Here is a 19,734-nt window from a genome sequence, read left to right as displayed (position 1 = left end):
TATTACTGTTTAAAACAGCTGTTTTCTATGTGAATATCTGTTAAACTGTATTTATTTCTGTGATGCGCAGCTGCATTTTCAGCATCATTACGCCAGTCTTCAGTGTCACATGATCTTCAGAAATCATTCTAATATGCTGATTTGCTGCTCAAGAAACATTTCTGATTATTATCAATATTGAAAACAGTTGTGCTGCCCAATATTTTTGTGGAAACTGACACATTTTATTTTCAAGATTCACAGATGAATAGAAAGTTCAAAAGAACAGCATTTATTTGAAACAGAAAATGTTTGTAACTTTATAAACATCTTTACTGTCACTTTTGATCAATTTAATGTGCTCCTGATGAATAAAAGTGTAAATTAAATGTTTTTAAAAATCTTACTGACTCCAGACTTTTGAATAGTAGTGATTCACTGCAATAAGATAAAACAACATGAAATAATTAATTGAAGAAAAATGAAGGATCTTGCACACTTTTTCATTTCAAATGTTACATGATTGTAAAATCAATTCTTCCAAATGAGTACAACTCAACACTTGCATTTGCTCTGTATCCAAGAAAGGATTAATATAGGATCTAAGCCTTTCTTGGATATGGAGCAAATTAATTTCAAGTATCGAGTTCGAGAAATGATTGCAATGTTTTGTTTAAAATCCTGTTGAGCATGATTTTCACGTCAACAACTTGAATTTGTAGTAAAGAGGACTCTCTCATTTGATTTGTATTGCCTGTACTGCATGTACCTGGGGCTGCTGCAGTGTCTCTCTCTGTAGGTCACTCCACTCTCACAGCTTCTCGAGCAGCTGGACCAGAAAGACCAGGATGTCCACTGACCATGAACCGGCTTAGGACCTTCATCACCCTGCTTTACACACTGACCCCGCCGACACCACTGCAAAAACACACAGGAACACACACATCAGTCTGAGAGCGATAATGGTCTTCTTTACATTTAAAGGGACAGTAGACCCAAAAATAAAGATTCTGTCAGCATTCTCTCAACTTCCAAACGTGTATGAACACAAAAAGTGATTTCTTAAAGAACATAATTTCTGATCTTTTCCATACAGTAGTATAATGAATGCAAATCCTCAAAATGACAAAACAAACACAATAAAAGTATCATAAATATTGTTCATATGATGCATTCACTATATTTAACTCAGGACTGATTGGAATTAATGTGATTAAAGAGTGTAGGAAAATTTTGATGACACAGTCTGGGGATAGTTGTTTAGGGGTAGAAAGTGAAGTGCAAGTCAAGGTGTGGAACCAAATGTTTTCTGTGTGTGAAGACTTGTTAACTCTTTCCCCGCCATTGACGAGTTATCTCGTCTTTTAGAAGAAAACGCTTCCCTGCCAAAGACGAGTTTTTACGGCTTTCCGTGTTTTCACTGTTATGCACTCAGGGGGCTCTATTACGCATCTTCTGAATGAGTACAAAACTTCCAGAACAAAAAAACACACATGAACAGGACGGAGAAACGAGCCTAAAAGTAGAGGCTCTGATCTTTATTTTGGTGTATTGTATATTCAACTATTCATACAGCAAAATATACTGGAGGCCATCAAATTTGAGTGACTTTTAAAAAAAATGCTGGCGGGGAAAGAGTTAATGTCTGCTGGAGTCACATGACACTCTGTATGAGGAACAGACAGAAATTCAGTCATTAGCTGATAATTGACTATTAGATCCCATTGGTCTCACATGCCGCATGACCAAAAAAGTCATATATGCTGCATTATTGAGAGTGAAGCGCAGCACTGATCATTTACACGTGAGCAGCTCACTGTTTTCAGCATCTCGGATCGTCTCGGTTCACAGTAAATGCTGCTTCACATGAACTCCATCTGCATCTGCTCTGAGTTTGAGTCACTTTAACATGCATTTACATTTAGCTATTTAGCAGATGCTTTTATCCAAAGCGACTTACAAATGAGGACAATGGAAGCAATCAAAATCAACAAAAGAGCAATGATACGCAAGTGCTATAACAAGTCTCAGTTAGCTTAACGCAGTACACGCAGCAAAGGTTTTTATTAATTATATAATAAATAAAAATAAAACAGATATAATAGAAAAATAAAAGAGCAAGCTAGTGTTAGAGGCCTTTGGAAATGCAACATGCACCAACTATCTCCACATGCTTGAAATGAGAAGCTTTTATCAACAGCGGTTTTCCATCAAAATAAAAGTTCAACGGTTTGCTGTAATTTAACAGTTGGAATGTAAAATATAATAATAATAATAATAATAATAATAATAATAATTATTATTATTATTATTATTGTTGTTTCTTAAAATCTTTTTATTTTACAGTGGAATTTTACAATTATTATTTTTAAATAATATTTTTTATCGATATATGATCACAAAATGTCTTGCCAAATTGTACAGCCCTACAAACAAACACAGCAAATCTGGATTTTTTTTAGTGCATTTTTAAATTGAAGTTTTTATGAGAAAAATTGCAATTGATTTTTCCCCCCAAAAAGTGCAGCCCTGCATAAAATATTGTGCATGAGTCACGCATTATGATGCTTTTTCGTCATCACTGAGCTGAACAGATTCAGTCTTTCAATTTTAATGCAAGGACATTTTTTCACAAATTCTGTTTAACTGAAGGACATTTGGAAAGGTCTGGGAAGAGTGCGAAAATTACTAATTGAATGGCCCAGCTTCACAGATTCATTTTAATTCCCATCAGGCAGCAATTCCATCTAATTCAGCACTTTGCGAGAGGTTAAAGACTGAATGAGCGATAGTCCCAGTCCAGCGCTCTTCAAACCCTGTGTGTAACTCAATCCGAGTCTCTGGCTCATGTGACGGAGCTGATGTTTCCTAAACGCAGATGGGCAGGATTCCTAGAGGAGACCGTCATCATTAGTGCTGCATACCGTCACTGGCTCTCACTCGGATTAAAATATATAAATATAGGACGGCAGGACTGTATCTAACACAACGCTGTCTGACGAGGTTCAGACCAGCAGTGCAAATTCATTTTTAGTGTATCTGGCACCTCCTTTAGTTGTTCAAACAGCAAAAAATACACTTAAAATCTGATTCAAGTGTTTGGATGAGTTAAAGATTGAGGGGTCTGAGATGACAGACAGACCCTAAATGAGGTCTAGAAACATCACCAGCAGTTTTCTGAACTGCATTCATATTCATTTTCACTCATTTTCTCGTATAAAAGGAGTACATTTTAACATACTATAAAAAGAGTGCTTATGACGGAAATAATATACTTAAGTGCGAACGGAATGTAATATTTTCGGAGACTCAGTTGCATGGTAATTGCAATTAATATGTATTATAGTCTAAATGTAAATCTAAGTGTTATAATGAATGCAATTTTGACGCACTTAGTGTTTTTTTTGACCCACTTAAGTAGGACTTGAGTACATATTTTTATGTAATTTCATAATGACTTCTATTGTCTTTGAAATATGGTTAAAGTACTGCTGAATCTGCTGACAGGCATTTACCATAAAGTAAAATAGACTTCAATGTCATTTCTATTGGAACTTATATGTCACGCATTTAAATCCATTTGTAATTACACATTTATAATGATGAAGTTGCAATTTAGTACATTTAAAATATATTAAATTTAAATGTAATATCAAATTACACACTACAGTTAAAATTATCATTTAAAAAAATATATAATTATAAGTGCTTTACATGTGCTTTAGTCAGCACATCAAAATAAGTGAACTTCTTTAAAGCACAACAAAAGATTATTAAAACGTTGATTTAAAATGCACTTTAAATGAAACTTTTAATTTGACATTATTTCAAAGTGCACTTAAGTGTGAAACAATCATTTAAGTGTCTCTCTTTAAATACTCTTAAGTGGCCTTTATTTAATTAATATTATATTATCAGCAAGTAGAGTTTATAAAAATATACGTTTGAAAGATTTTTTCTAGTGCACACGCACGTTCAATGCACACTTCGGTTTCCGTCGAACTGAATCTATTCTAGCCTTCAGTACAGTGACAGTGACACTAAACATCTGTTAAAAACCCATCTGAAACGATGGTAATGATTAAACTCCTTCAGTGACAAGAAACAGAGCGCTTGAGCTGAGTGTGATGTGATTTCTGTTAAAGGTGAGATGCTTCTGAAGACATGAATGCATCCTGTGAGCGTGCCTCACCATCTCTGGACCGCAGGCTGAGCCCTCGGCGGCTGGCATGAACTTGGTCTCACATTTTCTTCCGACCCGGTGGCACCACAGGGCTTTACAGATGTCCTGTGTGACACACATTGAGATGAATGCATTAAAGAAGCTGTCACTGTGATAAAAGACTAACCAGCAGAGATCTGCCAAGAACTGTGACAGAAGTCTGAGCGATAGCTACACTGAACAAATGAAGGATTACAGCACACTGTGTAAGGGATAGATGTTCTTCATGTGCTGTGTGACTGTCCAAAAGCAGCTTTGCACAATAATGCTCTCTGGATATAATAATGACATGTCTGGTTTGTTTTAGCTTATGTCAAACTCTCTGTTTGTGGTCATTCTGCAACCAAGGGTCTTGTTTTGTTTTGTTTTGTGTGTGCATTAAAACAGTCATAGGACAGATTAGAAATTACTTTTTTTGTGCATTTAATTGAGTTACTTTTTTCATATTTTTAAAAGTTTGGGCTTTAAATGCCAGAATTTCCTCTACTTTTGGCTTTGCTTTTACCACTATTTTAAACTTCCTTTTAACATTGATACAGTTATAAAATGTGTAAAAAAAAGTTTCAAATTCTTCAAAATAAAGGATTAGATTTTCTAACATCTAACATTCTAAAATGAAGAAATTCAGTCAGCCATAAATATTACTATTATATTACAGCTATAATGTGTAATAATAATAATAATAATTTAGAGTGAAATGTTACAATAGTAATATGTATTATTTTGTTTTATTTGCAGTTTTTATATTTGTATTTAGTGACAGCACAATAATAATAATAATAATAATAATAATAATCACCTTCATTTGGAATTTTTAACCGCATTTCAAATGATTATCACAGTTAGATTTTCATATACAATACTGTATATGTATTGTGTGTTTTTAGTGAACTCTTTTGTGGATTTCTAATTAATTTTTCATATTCTTAATAAGTTCTGGATTCAAAAATGCCACGATTTCCCTATTTTTGACTTTACCATTACCACCCTTTTGAACTTCCTTTTAACTTAAACTTTACTACATTTATAAAACAAACAAACAAATAAACAAACAAACAAACAAATAAATAAAATGAGTAACACTTTATTTTGATAGTCCACTTTAGACATTCTACTAACAGTAAGTAACTTTGCAACTACATGTCAACTAGCAGTCATTAGAGTATTAGTAGACTGTCTGCTTAATATCTGCTAACACTTTATTTTGATGCGTCCACAACATACTGACTATCAGAAACTTTGCAAGTATATGTCAACTTATTCTACTAACCCTAAACCTAACCTAACAGTCTACTCTGAGAGTTAGTAGACATGTAGTTGTGAATTAATGAGAATTAGTTGACATGTAGTTACTTATAGTTAGTAGAATGTCTAAAGTGGACTATCAAAATAAAGTGTAACAATAAAAAGTGTGTTAAGTGAGTGCAATAAAGCGTTCTGCGTGAAGCATGATTAAAAATCATGTTTTCAGTTGATTTGGTTTTTGTAATGTTTTTATAACAGAGAATCGCTGTACTCAAGTGAGTGTCCTCAATACTGCTGTCATTACTATTGCATCAAACATTTAGAGAACAACTGAGATTATACTTGGTTATTATCATGGATATGAGAAGTGACAGGCCTGCACATCTCTGCCAGACGCTGCTCTCTTCGAACAGAAATGCTTTTAATTTAACATCCTGATATGAGAGCAGTTTTATTAAAACTGTGGGGTAAGTCTACTTGTGTTGGAACATTACACCAAAATCCTCTTGAAGGCTGATCAAGCTCAGACACACAATTAATGGTTTAAAATAAATGCAGTAGAGTTTGAAGAAGATTCAGATTCATTTTTCATTAAAAAAGTCCCTTACTGAACAATGATTTGTAAAACCTACTTCATAATTCATCAGACATCCTAAAAGTGTCTTACTGTCCTGTAAGAGCAGCTCCCATGCATCTACCTCTTCAACAAAACGCTCGTCTCATTCACTCACTCTGTGAGAAGAGCGAGGAACGGTTTATGTGTCCGCATTACTCACATCTGGATTATTGTGTCATATTTTGACAATGGGAGCACAGATGGGAGGAAAAGATGGCTTTTTGCCAGAGTGAGCCCGGTCCAAATCCCAGCACAAGTTCTGCAGCTGCGTGTTAAAGCGAGACCTCCTCGAATCCGTTCCTGCTGAGCACGAGGAGAGCGATCACACAGCGCTCATCTCAGTCCCGCTGCCAGACAATATCAAGACGCTAATTCACAGTGAAAGCAGAGAGAGCTCAGCTTCTACAGAAACAGTTCAGTGACATCCGCTGCTCTTCTGAACTGAGGAGGCTCTCTTTGTGGTTTGTTCTTATAGTCTGATGTAAATTCATCTTCAATCCACGTGATGTTTTCACAGATTAAAGAAACACTTTAATATCCAACACTGTCATGATTTTATACGGCCATATAAATACTATTCATTATCACAAAATTACAAGTTTAAAACCTCATTTACAATTTTTCTTTTTAAAAAAGTGGAAAAAAAAACAATGCTTCAAAACTAAGAAGAACTATAATAATACAGTAATTATATCAGTATAATTATTCCATTTTCATTTGCTACTGTTCAAAGGTTATTCTTGGTTACTTATACACTATGGTCAGGGTTTGTAAGATTGTTTTGAGTCTCTTCTGCTCAGCAAGGCTGCATTTATTTGATAAAAAATACAGTAAAAATGTGAAGAATTATTACACTTTAAAATAGCTTTTTTCTATGTGAATATATAATAAAATGTAATTGATTCCAGCTGTATTTTCAGCATCATTACTGCAATCTTCAGTGTCACATGATCTTCAGAAATCATTCTAATATGCTGATTTGCTGCTCAAGAAACATTTCTGATTATTATCAATGTTGAAAACAGTTGTGCTGCCCAATATTTTTTTGTAGAAACTGATGCATTTTATTTTTCTTTGACAAATGAAAAGTTCAAAATAACATAATTTATTTGAAAATCATTTTAAATGTCTTTTCTGTCATTTCACATTTTTTCCCATTGTGAATAAGTTTTAACCTAAAGTAAATTAAATGAACAATACTTCTGAAAAAGACAAAAGGGTCTGGCTGCAGCTGGCGCTTGCACTCTCAGACGTGCATATACAGTTAATTAATATAATGAATATGTATATAGTATTTTCCTCTAACCACAAAACGTGGCATAATGTGGCATAATGGACTAAGATGATAAAGACCAAACTCAATGCTCTTGATTATTAAAATATAGCCTACATAACTAATATGTACAGGCAAGCAGGTGAGCCCAGAATAAACGCAACACGCACAGTCTTCTTAACTAGCTTAAACAGAAGGACCATGCTCGGTTGAGCAGTGTGTTTTGTTGGTGAGCAGGCATAGCTATATAGAGCAACACTAACCTAGTTAAGTGTGCGCCAGCATGGAAACTCGTGCTGTCTAATGCTGCCTTCAAGAGCTTTGAGGAAGTTCCAATTTGTAAGTCTGGAAGTCCTAACTAAGTGCATTCTTCTGATTTTGGTCGAAATGCCATGTATGTGTTGGGCAATTTCATAAGGCTCTTTTCGCTTCCTGACAAGAACAGAAGGCTCTTTACAACAAGATGAGGTGTGCAATCTTTTAATGACATGTGTTATCATTCTGGTGTAGTAGTTTTGCAGTGTAAACGTTCGCCTCATTAACAGGCTAAATGAGCAGCGGTTCCTGCCAGGCCTAAACAGCTCATCTTCTACAGTACACACAATGTTCAGTCATGTGGTGCCGTTCATGTGCACTCAACTCATCTGACATGATGCGTCTTTTCAGGAGGGGTTTCATATGTAAAGCAATATGTGATACTGATATTAACCCATTAAGCCCCCCATTTTTGACCACAGACATGAAAGTGCACTATCCAAACCTAAATTGTTACAATTCATGAACACTTTGGAATACAAACCTAAGGTTGGACTCCTTTTTTTAAGAGGACAATCTGCAGATTACTGCAGAAGTGGAATCATTTCAAAATATTAAAGTATCAATACGTTATAGAAGTTTAAATTTACTGTAACTGTAAATTGTATTTTATATAAGTAAATATTTTACAAAATATTTTTGAATCCAAAATTGATATAAAATTAAAGCCTTGTGTCTAAATAAGTTATGTTCCAAATTTGAAGTTGATATTAAAAAAAAAAAAAAAAATTATTTAGGGCGTTATACCATAAACAGCCACCGGGTTAGGGTTGCCGTCAAAACGCCATAGAATTTTTGTTGATGCATTTTTCTCTCACAAAGGTCTACATTTCTCTGTAAATATTATTTCTATCAAAAAATAACCACTAAATATGGAATCTTGAGACTCGGATATTTCCGAGGATATGTATTTTGTCAAGATTATAAAGAAATTTGATTCTAAAAGACTGTAATACAGTTTGTAATATGACACTTGACTCCACCCACTAAGGGGAGGAGACCGCTAAAATATTTTAAAGTACCATTTCCATGGTAACACAATGTCCGATTTAAAAATGGTTTTCACAGGATGGCACTTAATGGACTTGCCTTCTTGAAGTCCAGAGTGCAGAGTTTAGCTTTCTCTCCGAACTGCCACTTGCACTGCGTGTCGGCGTCGTACAGCTCTCCGGGAAGTTTCTCAGGGTACTTGTACTCTTGGATGGCGCTGGGCTCGTCAGACAGACAGGTGGCCTGTGCGGTACTGAGACACAAACACTACTGTAAAACTGCTTGAGTCCTGTACAGTAGAGCAGCAACCATGACAACATAACAAGCGGAGTTCCCTCGGCTACATTTAGACATCTCTCTTTTCAACACATCCTCTGACTTCAGCATTACGTATGTTATTGAACGCTGCTGTTATTATATGGCCGACAGCGAGGCTCCGCGTGTAAGCGATATCGAGGATCATGAGAAAGCATTTAACATTGTTTAATAGCGCGTGTTGTAGTAGCGTGATGCACAGTGAAGCCCTGAATGAGCTCTGAGTAGTTTAGCAGGCGCTCCATGACGAGACTGGGTCAGTATGTGCGTCTGTGTGGGATGTATGTTTGTAACGGGGGTCACATCGACTGCTGTATTAGATCTACATACATGCAACACGCACATCTCAAAAAATATACTAACACAGGTGCTCAACTTAAACAATTAAAGAATATTAACAATAAAATCACTGCTGCGTCCATGCAATACTTGAGTTTAGAGCAGCATGATTTTTATTTATTTTAAATTTTTTTGTATCTATTTATTTGCTTAAAAAAGAAAGAAAGAAAGAAAGAAAGAAAGAAACATCCAGGTTTGTTGTGCTTGTTTGTAGGTCTGCAGAATTTGGCCAAAAATTTTGATTATTTATGAGTATGACTATAAAATACCACCACCACCACCACCACCACCAACAACAACAACAACAACAACAACAACAACAACAACAACAACAATTTATATTCTTATTCTTATTATTACCATTTATAACTAAATAAAAATATTAAACAAAATAAGAAATATTACAATTGTATTATTTCACGGTAAAATATGAGTATTAAAGAAAAATTCAATAATAATAATATTATTATTTTACTACAGTACAACTGTAAAATTAGATTATTAATGTTTATGGCTGTCTAACTTTCTGTCAATTTTACAGAAGCCATCAATCTTTTATTTTACTTTTAATTTATATTTAATAATAATAATTAAAAAAAACTTGCTGCGTGTACTACGTTAAGCTAACTGAGACTTGTTATAGCACTTGCGTATCTTTGCTCTTTTGTTGATTTTGATTGCTTCCATTGTCCTCATTTGTAAGTCGCTTTGCGTAAAAGTGTCTGCTAAATGACTAAATGTAAATGTAATTAAATCAGCCTTTGTCATTTTATAATGACAGTAATTTTCACCATTTTGGTTTTATTTTAAATAATCGGACAGCCCTACTTGGGTTTATTTTCATCACTACCAGACAAGTGATGTTTTAAAGCTCTTCATCAGATTAGTCTGTAAGTTTATTAGTCCAACCTGAATCGTTGGGTCTGTGTTGACTAGTAGAGGATGCCTTCACTTGCACTTGTTTTTTACATGGCACCAATGTATACATTTCTGAATGACAAGTTGACTAGTAAAATTAAGCAGTCACTCGAACACATGGTATCTGTAGATGTTCTTGTTGAAGAACAATCCATTATAAAGTCAACTACATCCAGCGATCCCAGAATCCCTCAGTGATTCAGTGCATCCTGTGAAGGGAAACCCTGTTCTTCTGCAGCGCATGTAAGTCCTGCTTCCAATTATCTGGAGACGGATCAATGTGGCAGCATCTGGCCCGCAGAGGCAGGAATATCAGCGTCAGATGAATCTGATTCAGTTCCTCACCACCAATCGGTTCTCCCAGTGTCACCTCTTTAAGTTTCCTCCTCAGATTAAGGCGAGCGACAGCTATAAGACAGAGCGGCTCGGGCCTGACTCCCTTTCAAGCTCTGTTTTATTAGTGATAAAAGTGGAGGGGTAATGCAGAGGAAGGACATAAGGTCTGAGAGCAGCTACTTGAAGGTCTGTGATCTGCAGGCTGCATGTCGACAGGCCCATGGTGACGTAGGTGAGGCTGCTGATGAGGAATGGGAAACAGATGGGAGGACAGCTGACGGAGACCGAGTGGCCCTGTTTATCTACAGCGTGCTGCTGTTTTTGGGGTGTGGAAAGATAAATGAGGGATGAACGTACTGCACTTTGTCGCCTTCAGATGCCCAGACAGTCCTGGAAAAGCTGTGCTTCACAGACAGACTCTGGTGACACTAAAGCAGCTGTCACTCTGCAGGTTGACCATGCAGTTTGGTTTGATTGATCGGTTGGTTCCAAATTCACACCTGTTATCAACATTTAGGGCAGGCCCGGTTCTACGAGGTTAAAGATTTGGCAAACAGAGGCGTTTAAGCAGTTCTGAAAGAACTTACTGAGTTCAAATTTGGAGTTTTTGTTCCATTTACAGTTGGCCACATAAATGTGTCTCCGCAAACCGGATGTAAATCTGATCTTGAATTGAAGTGGTTTGAGCAATAGCATTTAAAAAGCATTCTCAAAATGTCTCGAAAGCAATTCGGAGGGCATTTACACCTGGTCTTTTCACGATCGGATAGCTATCTGATCAGGCCCTTAAAGGGTTAATTCACCCAAAAATGACAATTCTGTCATTCATTTCTCAGCCTCATGTCTTCAGCTTCGTAAATTTACGGTTGAACGCCTGATGTCACATGGACTATTTTACTATTTTTTGATCGTGATAATATCCTTGCTGTCTATGGGAGGGTCAGAGAGCTCTCAGATTCCATCAAAAATATCTTAATTTGTTTTCCGAAGATGAACGAAGGTCTTGTGGGTTTGGAACGACATGAGGGTGAGTAATTAATGACAGAATTTTAATTTTTGGGTGAACTATCCCTTTAAGGTCCTTGCACACTGAATCCGAAATTTTCGTCTGAAATGTTCACACGTTAAAAAATAAATACAACCTAACGTGTCAATCACATTTACGCACTGCCTATTCGGATCGGGTTCGATTTTCTGTGTTTTTTGGCATCTGTAGCAAGCATTTTGAGAGGTGTTTTGACAACTCAGAGCTACTGTAGAAGCGAACGCCAAAAGCCAGAATGGTGTCTGACAAGTTGCTCCCACTCAAACTCAACTGGTTAAGGATATGGACTCGAGTCTGACTCAACAAGGTGGATTTGGACAAAACACTAGCTTTTGGATTATTGCAGAAAATAATCTCTGTGACCAACAAGGATTTTTCCATTGGCATTTTGGTAGATTTGGGGTACTTGGACTCGGACCTAGCACTAGCTTTTGGATTAATGCAGAAAATAAGCTCTGTAACCAAAGTTTATGATTCTTGCATGTTTTGTCCATCATGATAATCTTCGCAAATTAACACAAATTTTGAAGCCTGAATACAACTGGCATTAGTCAAAGTTAAATGTAGGCTATATATGAACTATGCCATGGTCACATGACTTCAGCGTCACCCATGGTTAGGCTTCGACAACTCTTTCAGTCTTTTATAAAAAACATTTCACTGAAAGTTTGAGTTAGAATAGTTTGCAAGAGTGCAATTATAAACATTAGCTATGTTTCCATCCAAAGTTGTGAATTTAACCTATGTGCAAAATTGGAATATCACAGAAAACATTTGTGAATAAAGCAGTTTCCATCCAGCGAGATGATGAGAACAAAATCGTCATTTCCTGATAAACTGGTGCCATATATCATATGTAATAAATGACATGTGCATTAATTAGATGTGCATCAAGTAATTTAATCGGTAATTGTGTTTCTTTCATAGTTTATGCAAATGTTTTCTTTGCCAATAATAAATGGGTCCGACTCAGTTGAGCGCAGAAGTTTTTACGCACATTTTAAAATGTATGCACATCTTGGCATTTCCATTCAGCGTTTTTATGCAATAAAATTAAGTGGATGGAAACATAGTTAATAAGGTTGAAAAAACAACCAGTAAGTATTTGAGTTTACCTGTTTGGTCTGATGACATTTAATGTCCTGACAACCTCTGTGGTCTTTTTTTTTAGGTCAAGTAAAAGCCTTCCTTATCTACCAAGTAGATCAATTTGAAAACTTTGTTTTTACATTGTAGTGTGGGCTCTGAAAACGGAGGTATGTAGTCATGTGATGCGTACCGTACCAATAGACATCTATGTTTATACCGGTATGTGCCTTTTATGTGATATTCACTTTCACAGTAATGCTACAGATGTGTTACTTTGTACAATCTTCTAATTACATTCCTGCAAAGATTTACTTGCGTTTGATGTCCTGTGGCAAAACATGAGGGCAGTTGCGAATTAGACCATCCATGCTAATTACATGCATGCTATACATGCTAATTCTGCCAATAAAACGATGTTTCTGTCTCATCTCAGTGAACTTTTATTACATTTTGCACATGCTCGGCAAGATGATTTTTGCATTTTCCTACATTTCAAACTTAAAAATGCTAGTGTGGACAGAGAGGTTTGAAACCAAAATGTTGCTTTCAAATGTATCCAGATTAGTGTAGGAATCGCCAAAGTCACTGCTGGTCTGAATGGGACTCTACTGAACTTTTGCATTTCAAATTTACATTTATTTATTTATCCATCATGACATTTAAGGTACACATTGCATTCAGGGAATACATTTTATTACATCTTGTATTGCCTTGGAATCAAACTCATGACCTTGGCGTTTATTAGCACTTTTGAAAGCATGCATCCCTGAATTTATGTTTTTTTCCAGATTTCTGTGCCAGGAATCAAACTGCAACCCTCAACCACAATGCTGTGCACAGCATGCTGTAATGACCAGGTCAAAAATCCTGCAGATTGCTGCAAGCCCCATTTTCTTCTGCACTTTCAAACAACTCTTCAATCTCCACATGAAGCGTTGCTGGAAGACGAGCTGTAGAAAGCAGGTAAAGCAGCTCAAAGCATCTGACAAACCCCTGCCAGGGAATCCCTTCTTTCGCTGAGGCCTAGAGCTACTGATCCGGGCGGCAGAGAAAAAGATGATCTCATCACCATAATGGCGCACAAGGCCACTACATTTGACACGTCCGTTAATTTAAGAGCAACAGGTCAAGCTGATCCATTTTCACGAGCACAGACATGGCTCTCAGACATAAAGTGAAATTTAAAACCTGCTGGAGCTGCTCGCTTTCAGATATCAGAACCAAAAGAGCACTACAAATACTACATTTAAAGGGGTCATATGATGCGATTTCAATTCTTCCTTTCTCTTTGGAGTGTTACAAGCTCTTTTGGTATAAACACATTTCATTACACCAAATACACAAAATAATGTTCTTTTTAGCAACATCATATGACCCCTTTAAAGATGAGGTTGGTGTCTAGACTCTCAATGGACTCATGCTGGGTGATTCTGCATGGATGACTGATGGACAGGAGATGCTCAGTAAAGGGCACGGTTGTTAATATCTTTGCACTGTTTTTCTAATGCCGCTTTGGGCTGTCAATGGCTAGATCATGTGACTCTGGGATAGTCTTTCCAAGTGACTCATACAAATATCAGACACAAGACCGCTACTCTGTTTTGATGCATTGCAAAATGCATTGGATTTCAAGCTGTTATTTGGGAAATGGATTCTAGATGTGAAAAGAAAACTCACCTTAGAAATCGGTTTAGATATTGTCGGCTACAGGATGACCAGGAGAATAAACCATTGTGTCCCGCCAAGGTAGGAGACATAATATTTCCAATCGACTTCTTACATACGTTGCCTTCGCCATCATGGACCATTCCAAAGCTGTGAAAAACAAGGCTTTCATTGATCCAGTACAGGCAACCGGATTTGAGGAAATCAAACAAAGGTTAATTATAAATTGAACTCTTACTTGTGGCCAGATTCATGGGCGATGGTGAAGGCCAGACCGAGACCCGTGTCCTCATTGATCGTGCAGCTGCGGTACTTACTGCACATCCCACTGATTGGAGCAAAGCCTGAAATCGAAACAATAAATGGATGGATGAATGAATGATGAGGAGTATATAAGTCAAGACTACCCTTACGAAAAAGAAGTTTATTCAAGTGTGCTATTAGTGATATTTGTATACGTACTACATAAAGTATACTTAAAAATATACTTGAACTTTACTTAAGTATACTTACTAAAATAAACTTGAAGTATACTACTTTTTGGTAAGGGTAGTGTACCACTGCAACTTATTATGAAGTACAACTCATAAAAGGAGCCAAAGAGTCAGCGACAATCATTTTGCACCTGATCACCTCTGACTGTACACCACCGATCAAAAGTTTGGGGTTGGTAGGTTTTAAAAATGTTTTTGAAATAAATATTTTCTGCTCACGAAGGCTGCATTTATTTAATCAAAAATACAGTAATATTGTGAAATATTATTACAATTTAAAATATCAGTTTTCTATGTGAATATCTGTTAAAGTGTAATTTATTTCTGTGATGCGCAGCTGAATTTTCTGCATCATTACTCCAGTCTTCAGTGTCACATGATCTTCAGAAATCATTCTAATATGCTGATTTGCTGCTCAAGAAACATTTCTGATTATTATCAATGTTGAAAACAGTTGTGCTGCACAATATTTTTGTGCAAACTGATCAAATTTATTTTTCAGGAGTCTTTGATAAACAGCATTTATTTGAAATAGAAATCTTTTGTAACATTATAAATGTCTTTACTGACACTTTTTGGATAAATTTAATGTCCTTTTTGATAAAAATAAAATAAATAAGTAAATAAATATCTTACTGACCCCAAACTTTTGAACTGTACATAATCCATACTGCTCAAAAGAGAGGGCAGTAAACAAGATATTTTCCTGTGCGAGAACAACTGATGGACTGCTGTAATCAGATCAAGGTTTGGAGTGCATTTGTTTCACCACTGCTAGTTCAAGAGCTAGAGATCAAATCCAGTTGTTTCGAGTCCACTGCAGGAAATCTGAACAGATATACGAGTTACTTCAACCAGCATGAATCTGAAACACATTATATGCAGGCCGTCTACAGCTAGGAGTGGTATATTAACTGTAGAAAGCATAAAAAGCCTCACAAAATGCTTTGAACAATTCTGTAAGTGTCACTACGTGGGTCTGAGATCTAAGAGAACTGTATTTTATGACAAATTATGACTTTCTAAGTCTTTAATACAAAACCTGTGGCGATGAAGTCCAGTGTATGTTGGACCAAAATCAAACCCCAAAAGGACCAAAGGAGTCTGATTTATTATCCTTTGATTTAATCACTTAATATATGTGCTGTTTTTTGACACATACACACAGAGTGATTAAATACTTGCATGTATTGCACAAATGTGTTGCACCAGAACATGCTGTGATTTATTTCTGTCTTCTGGCCTTACTGAAATCTCAAGCGGGACAAAACAATCATACTAAAAATTTCATTACACTTGATATATTGATTCTTATGCTGTAAAATAAATAAAAGAAAACAATTTGTTACTAAAACATGTTGCCATCTCATAAATAAGCACTATAACACAAATATATATTTCAATATCTCTCTGTCATAAGACACTGTCATGTGCGGAAACGATGCATGAGGGTGATCCAATGCATACGGTGGTTTTCTCCGTCTAGTGATACTGGATGGAATAGTGTATGCTAGTATTAAAGGTTCAGCAGAGCTCTTTAATCTTCCAGTCCATGACCTCTAAGGGACGTGAAATCTCCCATAACCCTTGACCTCTTGACCTCTGAGCGTGAGTCTGCACTTAAGTGTTAATCATTGGCACTCCACAAATGTTGCGTTCCCAGCAGCCTTTGAACCACGGCCTTGCATTTGAGGGGCATGGCTAGCTTTACTAATGGGGTTAGGGGTTAGCGGGGAGAGATTCTTTTATGTGGCACAGGGTGGAGACCACAGCTTGAGCTCTCACAGGTTATTAGAGGAAAAGCTTCTTACTGTACCTCTAATCATTTAACAGTTAGCTGTAGCTAAATGGCGCAGTTTAATGATAACTAAGTGCAGTGCAGTATATATTAGGTCATAAATCTTAAATGTCACACCACATCTGTGATTTGTTACTCTTTAATGATTGCAAAATTACAGGAAAACCTGGTATCATCTTAAAAGTTAGTTTTTGTCTCATAAACTCACATAGCGGCGTTAATTCAGCTTAAGAGAAGGTTTTCAGTTACCCATGCCATTGTACATTAGCGGATGCTTTTATCCAAAACTACTACAGGGCATACATTTACAGTTTTATTTGCCATCAGCCATGATTCATTTAATCAGTGTCCAATAACAGGACGGTTACCAAAATATGCTGGGAATTGCCAATAGTACAACATTACAACACTATTTAGGGGCTGATTCAATATGTATTGTGTGTGTGATTTTTTTTTAATGCATTTAGCATTTCATGCATTTAGGCTCATTTAGGCTCATCTGATGTTGTCCTTACCCAGAGTGTCACATGGTTCATCCTTCCAGGAGCAGATATCCAGACCGGTTAGCAGGATGGCATGATCATGGCGGCGACCTTCTCGCCCAGCCAGTCCTGACTGCCACTGGCAGAAACTGTTCAGAGTGTGATCCGCATGATGGTTAATCACTAGTCCATCCTGAGTGAGTAGAGAGTTAACTAGAGTCAACAGCAGAATGAAGTCAAAAGAACGAAACACATGCAACTAGTGACTAGTGCTGGGAGACTAACTCAAACTGGGCCGATTAATTACAAGCTACCTCTGCTGATCCCACCTCAATAAATGAGTCTATGAGTAATTAGCCCCATCATCACTGATCCTGAGTGACTGCGGCTAATTATTCCAATCAAAAGGGGGATAAGGCAATTTTCTGCATTCCTCGGCCGGTGGCTAACACGAACTTCATTAACATTAGCACAAGTGTATCAGTATCGGAGCCCTTCAGCTGTTTGCTGGCCCGCTTTCCCACAGACGCATCCCTCGTCTGGCTGGAATCCAGTGGAATGCTGTGTATCCAATTAAACTGTCATCGTAAAAACAAGACCTGTTCAGATAGAGCATCTCAAAGAGAACGAAGGAGACAATAAAATCCACCTTCTGAAGCAATGTTTAATTCGGTTTCAAAGCTCTGTTTTATCTAAACCTCTCACGGTCCATGACGTCAGTCCCCTCCAGAGGGCTTTAACTCTCATTCATTTTACAAATATACACTTGGTGTTGATGTAACATATTCATTTGAACATGCATTATCAGTGCAATAGAGCCAAAATCTTCTACTTTGTTTTCAAATATCTCCAGTGCATAAACTCACCTGGTCTTCATCCAGCAAAATTAGTCCAACAATTACAACATTGATGTCACCTCCAATCGTGCCATCTTTGAAAAGTTTTGAGACCTTTGTGGAGATAAGCAACAGTGCAGAAAAATCAGCCTTAGAATGGTGCATTTACATGGATCCATCTATACCCCAATGACCTTCTTTGAGCAGAGCAATCAGAAGTGTCTCTTTGGAGAAATGAGAAATGTATGGCTGGGATGTTTCTCTAAAGTTCCTCAAAGCCTCAACTCTCTGGAGGCATACTATATGTACTTAAGGGAATCCCTAATCCCACATTTCACCAGCCTTTGAAACAGAGCTGAAGATAAAGTCCTTAGGATGGTTTAAAGTGCTCAGATATCATAAATACAAACACTTAGGCCCAGTACAAGGTCTTTCATTCCTGCTATTTTGTCTTTGTTTTCACTGACACCAACACAAGAGGTGAGTATTTCACTAATCGTTTGTAAACTAGGACTCTTAAAACACCTTTACAAAGTCTGAGTTTGATGGGTATGTTCATAACATGTAACCCAATCCTATTTCCATTAGTCTAAAAATGTGTGCTTACATTTTTCACTGCACACACCCCAAAAAGACTCACTTTGACTTTTAGCAATCATTAACTAGTCCATTTGGTCAACCAGATATGCCACAGTGAAGTGAAAACACATGCTCTGACCTCAGCTTGACATCTTTCTCCATGCATTCAGAGCATACTCAACCACAGAATACTGGGAAATGAATGGATGGATGAGAGGATGGACAAATGGATGCATCAATAGCTGGATAGATACATGGATGGATCCATGGATGATAGATAAACAGATGGATGCATTGAGGGATGGATGCAAGTGCATAATGGATGCATGGATGAATAGAGGTATGTATGGACGGGTACATGGATGAATGAATAGATGTATGGATGCACAGGCGCATGGATGGATGGATGAACAGATGGACGAATGGATGCATTGATATCTGGATGGTTGCATGGATGGACAGAGATGGATGCATGGGCGCATGGGTGAATGGATGGATGGATATCTGGATGCATCCATGAATGAAGATAGATAGATAGATAGATAGATAGATAGATGGATAGGCCACAGTGAAGTGAAAACACATGCTCTGACCTCAGCTTGACATCTTTCTCCATGCATTCAGAGCATACTCAACCACAGAATACTGGGAAATGAATGGATGGATGAGAGGATGGACAAATGGATGCATCAATAGCTGGATAGATACATGGATGGATCCATGGATGATAGATAAACAGATGGATGCATGGAGGGATGGATGCAAGTGCATAATGGATGCATGGATGAATAGAGGTATGTATGGACGGGTAAATGGATGAATGAATAGATGTATGGATGCACAGGCGCATGGATGGATGGATGAACAGATGGACGAATGGATGCATTGATATCTGGATGGTTGCATGGATGGACAGAGATGGATGCATGGGCGCATGGGTGAATGGATGGATGGATATCTGGATGCATCCATGAATGAAGATAGATAGATAGATAGATAGATAGATAGATAGATAGATAGAAGCATGTACAGTATGGATGGATGCATGTATGGGTGGATGAATAGATGGATGGATGCATTGACATCTGGATGGATCCATGCATGGATGGATGCATGGAAGGATGAATACATGAATAGATAGATAGATAGATAGATAGATAGATAGATAGATAGATGATGGATAGATAGATAGATGGAT

The 19,734-nt window shown here is 37.0% G+C and overlaps 1 protein-coding gene across 1 annotated transcript in view; it reads right to left on the bottom strand.

Moving 5' to 3' along the window:
- The window catches only part of LOC107657842 (A disintegrin and metalloproteinase with thrombospondin motifs 16-like), a 76,418-nt gene that overhangs the window by 34,422 nt on the left and 22,262 nt on the right, over nucleotides 1–19,734 (bottom strand). The window contains exons 7-13 of the mRNA XM_016446115.1: nucleotides 17,988–18,071; nucleotides 17,155–17,314; nucleotides 14,586–14,691; nucleotides 14,360–14,497; nucleotides 8,740–8,893; nucleotides 4,172–4,267; nucleotides 749–897 (exon numbers count right to left, since the gene is read on the bottom strand). Coding sequence (XP_016301601.1) covers nucleotides 749–897; nucleotides 4,172–4,267; nucleotides 8,740–8,893; nucleotides 14,360–14,497; nucleotides 14,586–14,691; nucleotides 17,155–17,314; nucleotides 17,988–18,071 — 887 coding nt within the window. The remainder of the gene's footprint in view (nucleotides 1–748; nucleotides 898–4,171; nucleotides 4,268–8,739; nucleotides 8,894–14,359; nucleotides 14,498–14,585; nucleotides 14,692–17,154; nucleotides 17,315–17,987; nucleotides 18,072–19,734) is intronic.

The sequence above is a fragment of the Sinocyclocheilus anshuiensis genome, unplaced genomic scaffold (assembly GCF_001515605.1).
Source record: "Sinocyclocheilus anshuiensis isolate Anshui unplaced genomic scaffold, SAMN03320099.WGS_v1.1 scaffold303, whole genome shotgun sequence".
In the NCBI taxonomy this organism is placed as follows: Eukaryota; Metazoa; Chordata; class Actinopteri; order Cypriniformes; family Cyprinidae; genus Sinocyclocheilus; species Sinocyclocheilus anshuiensis.
This window is presented reverse-complemented; position numbering and strand designations above follow the sequence as displayed.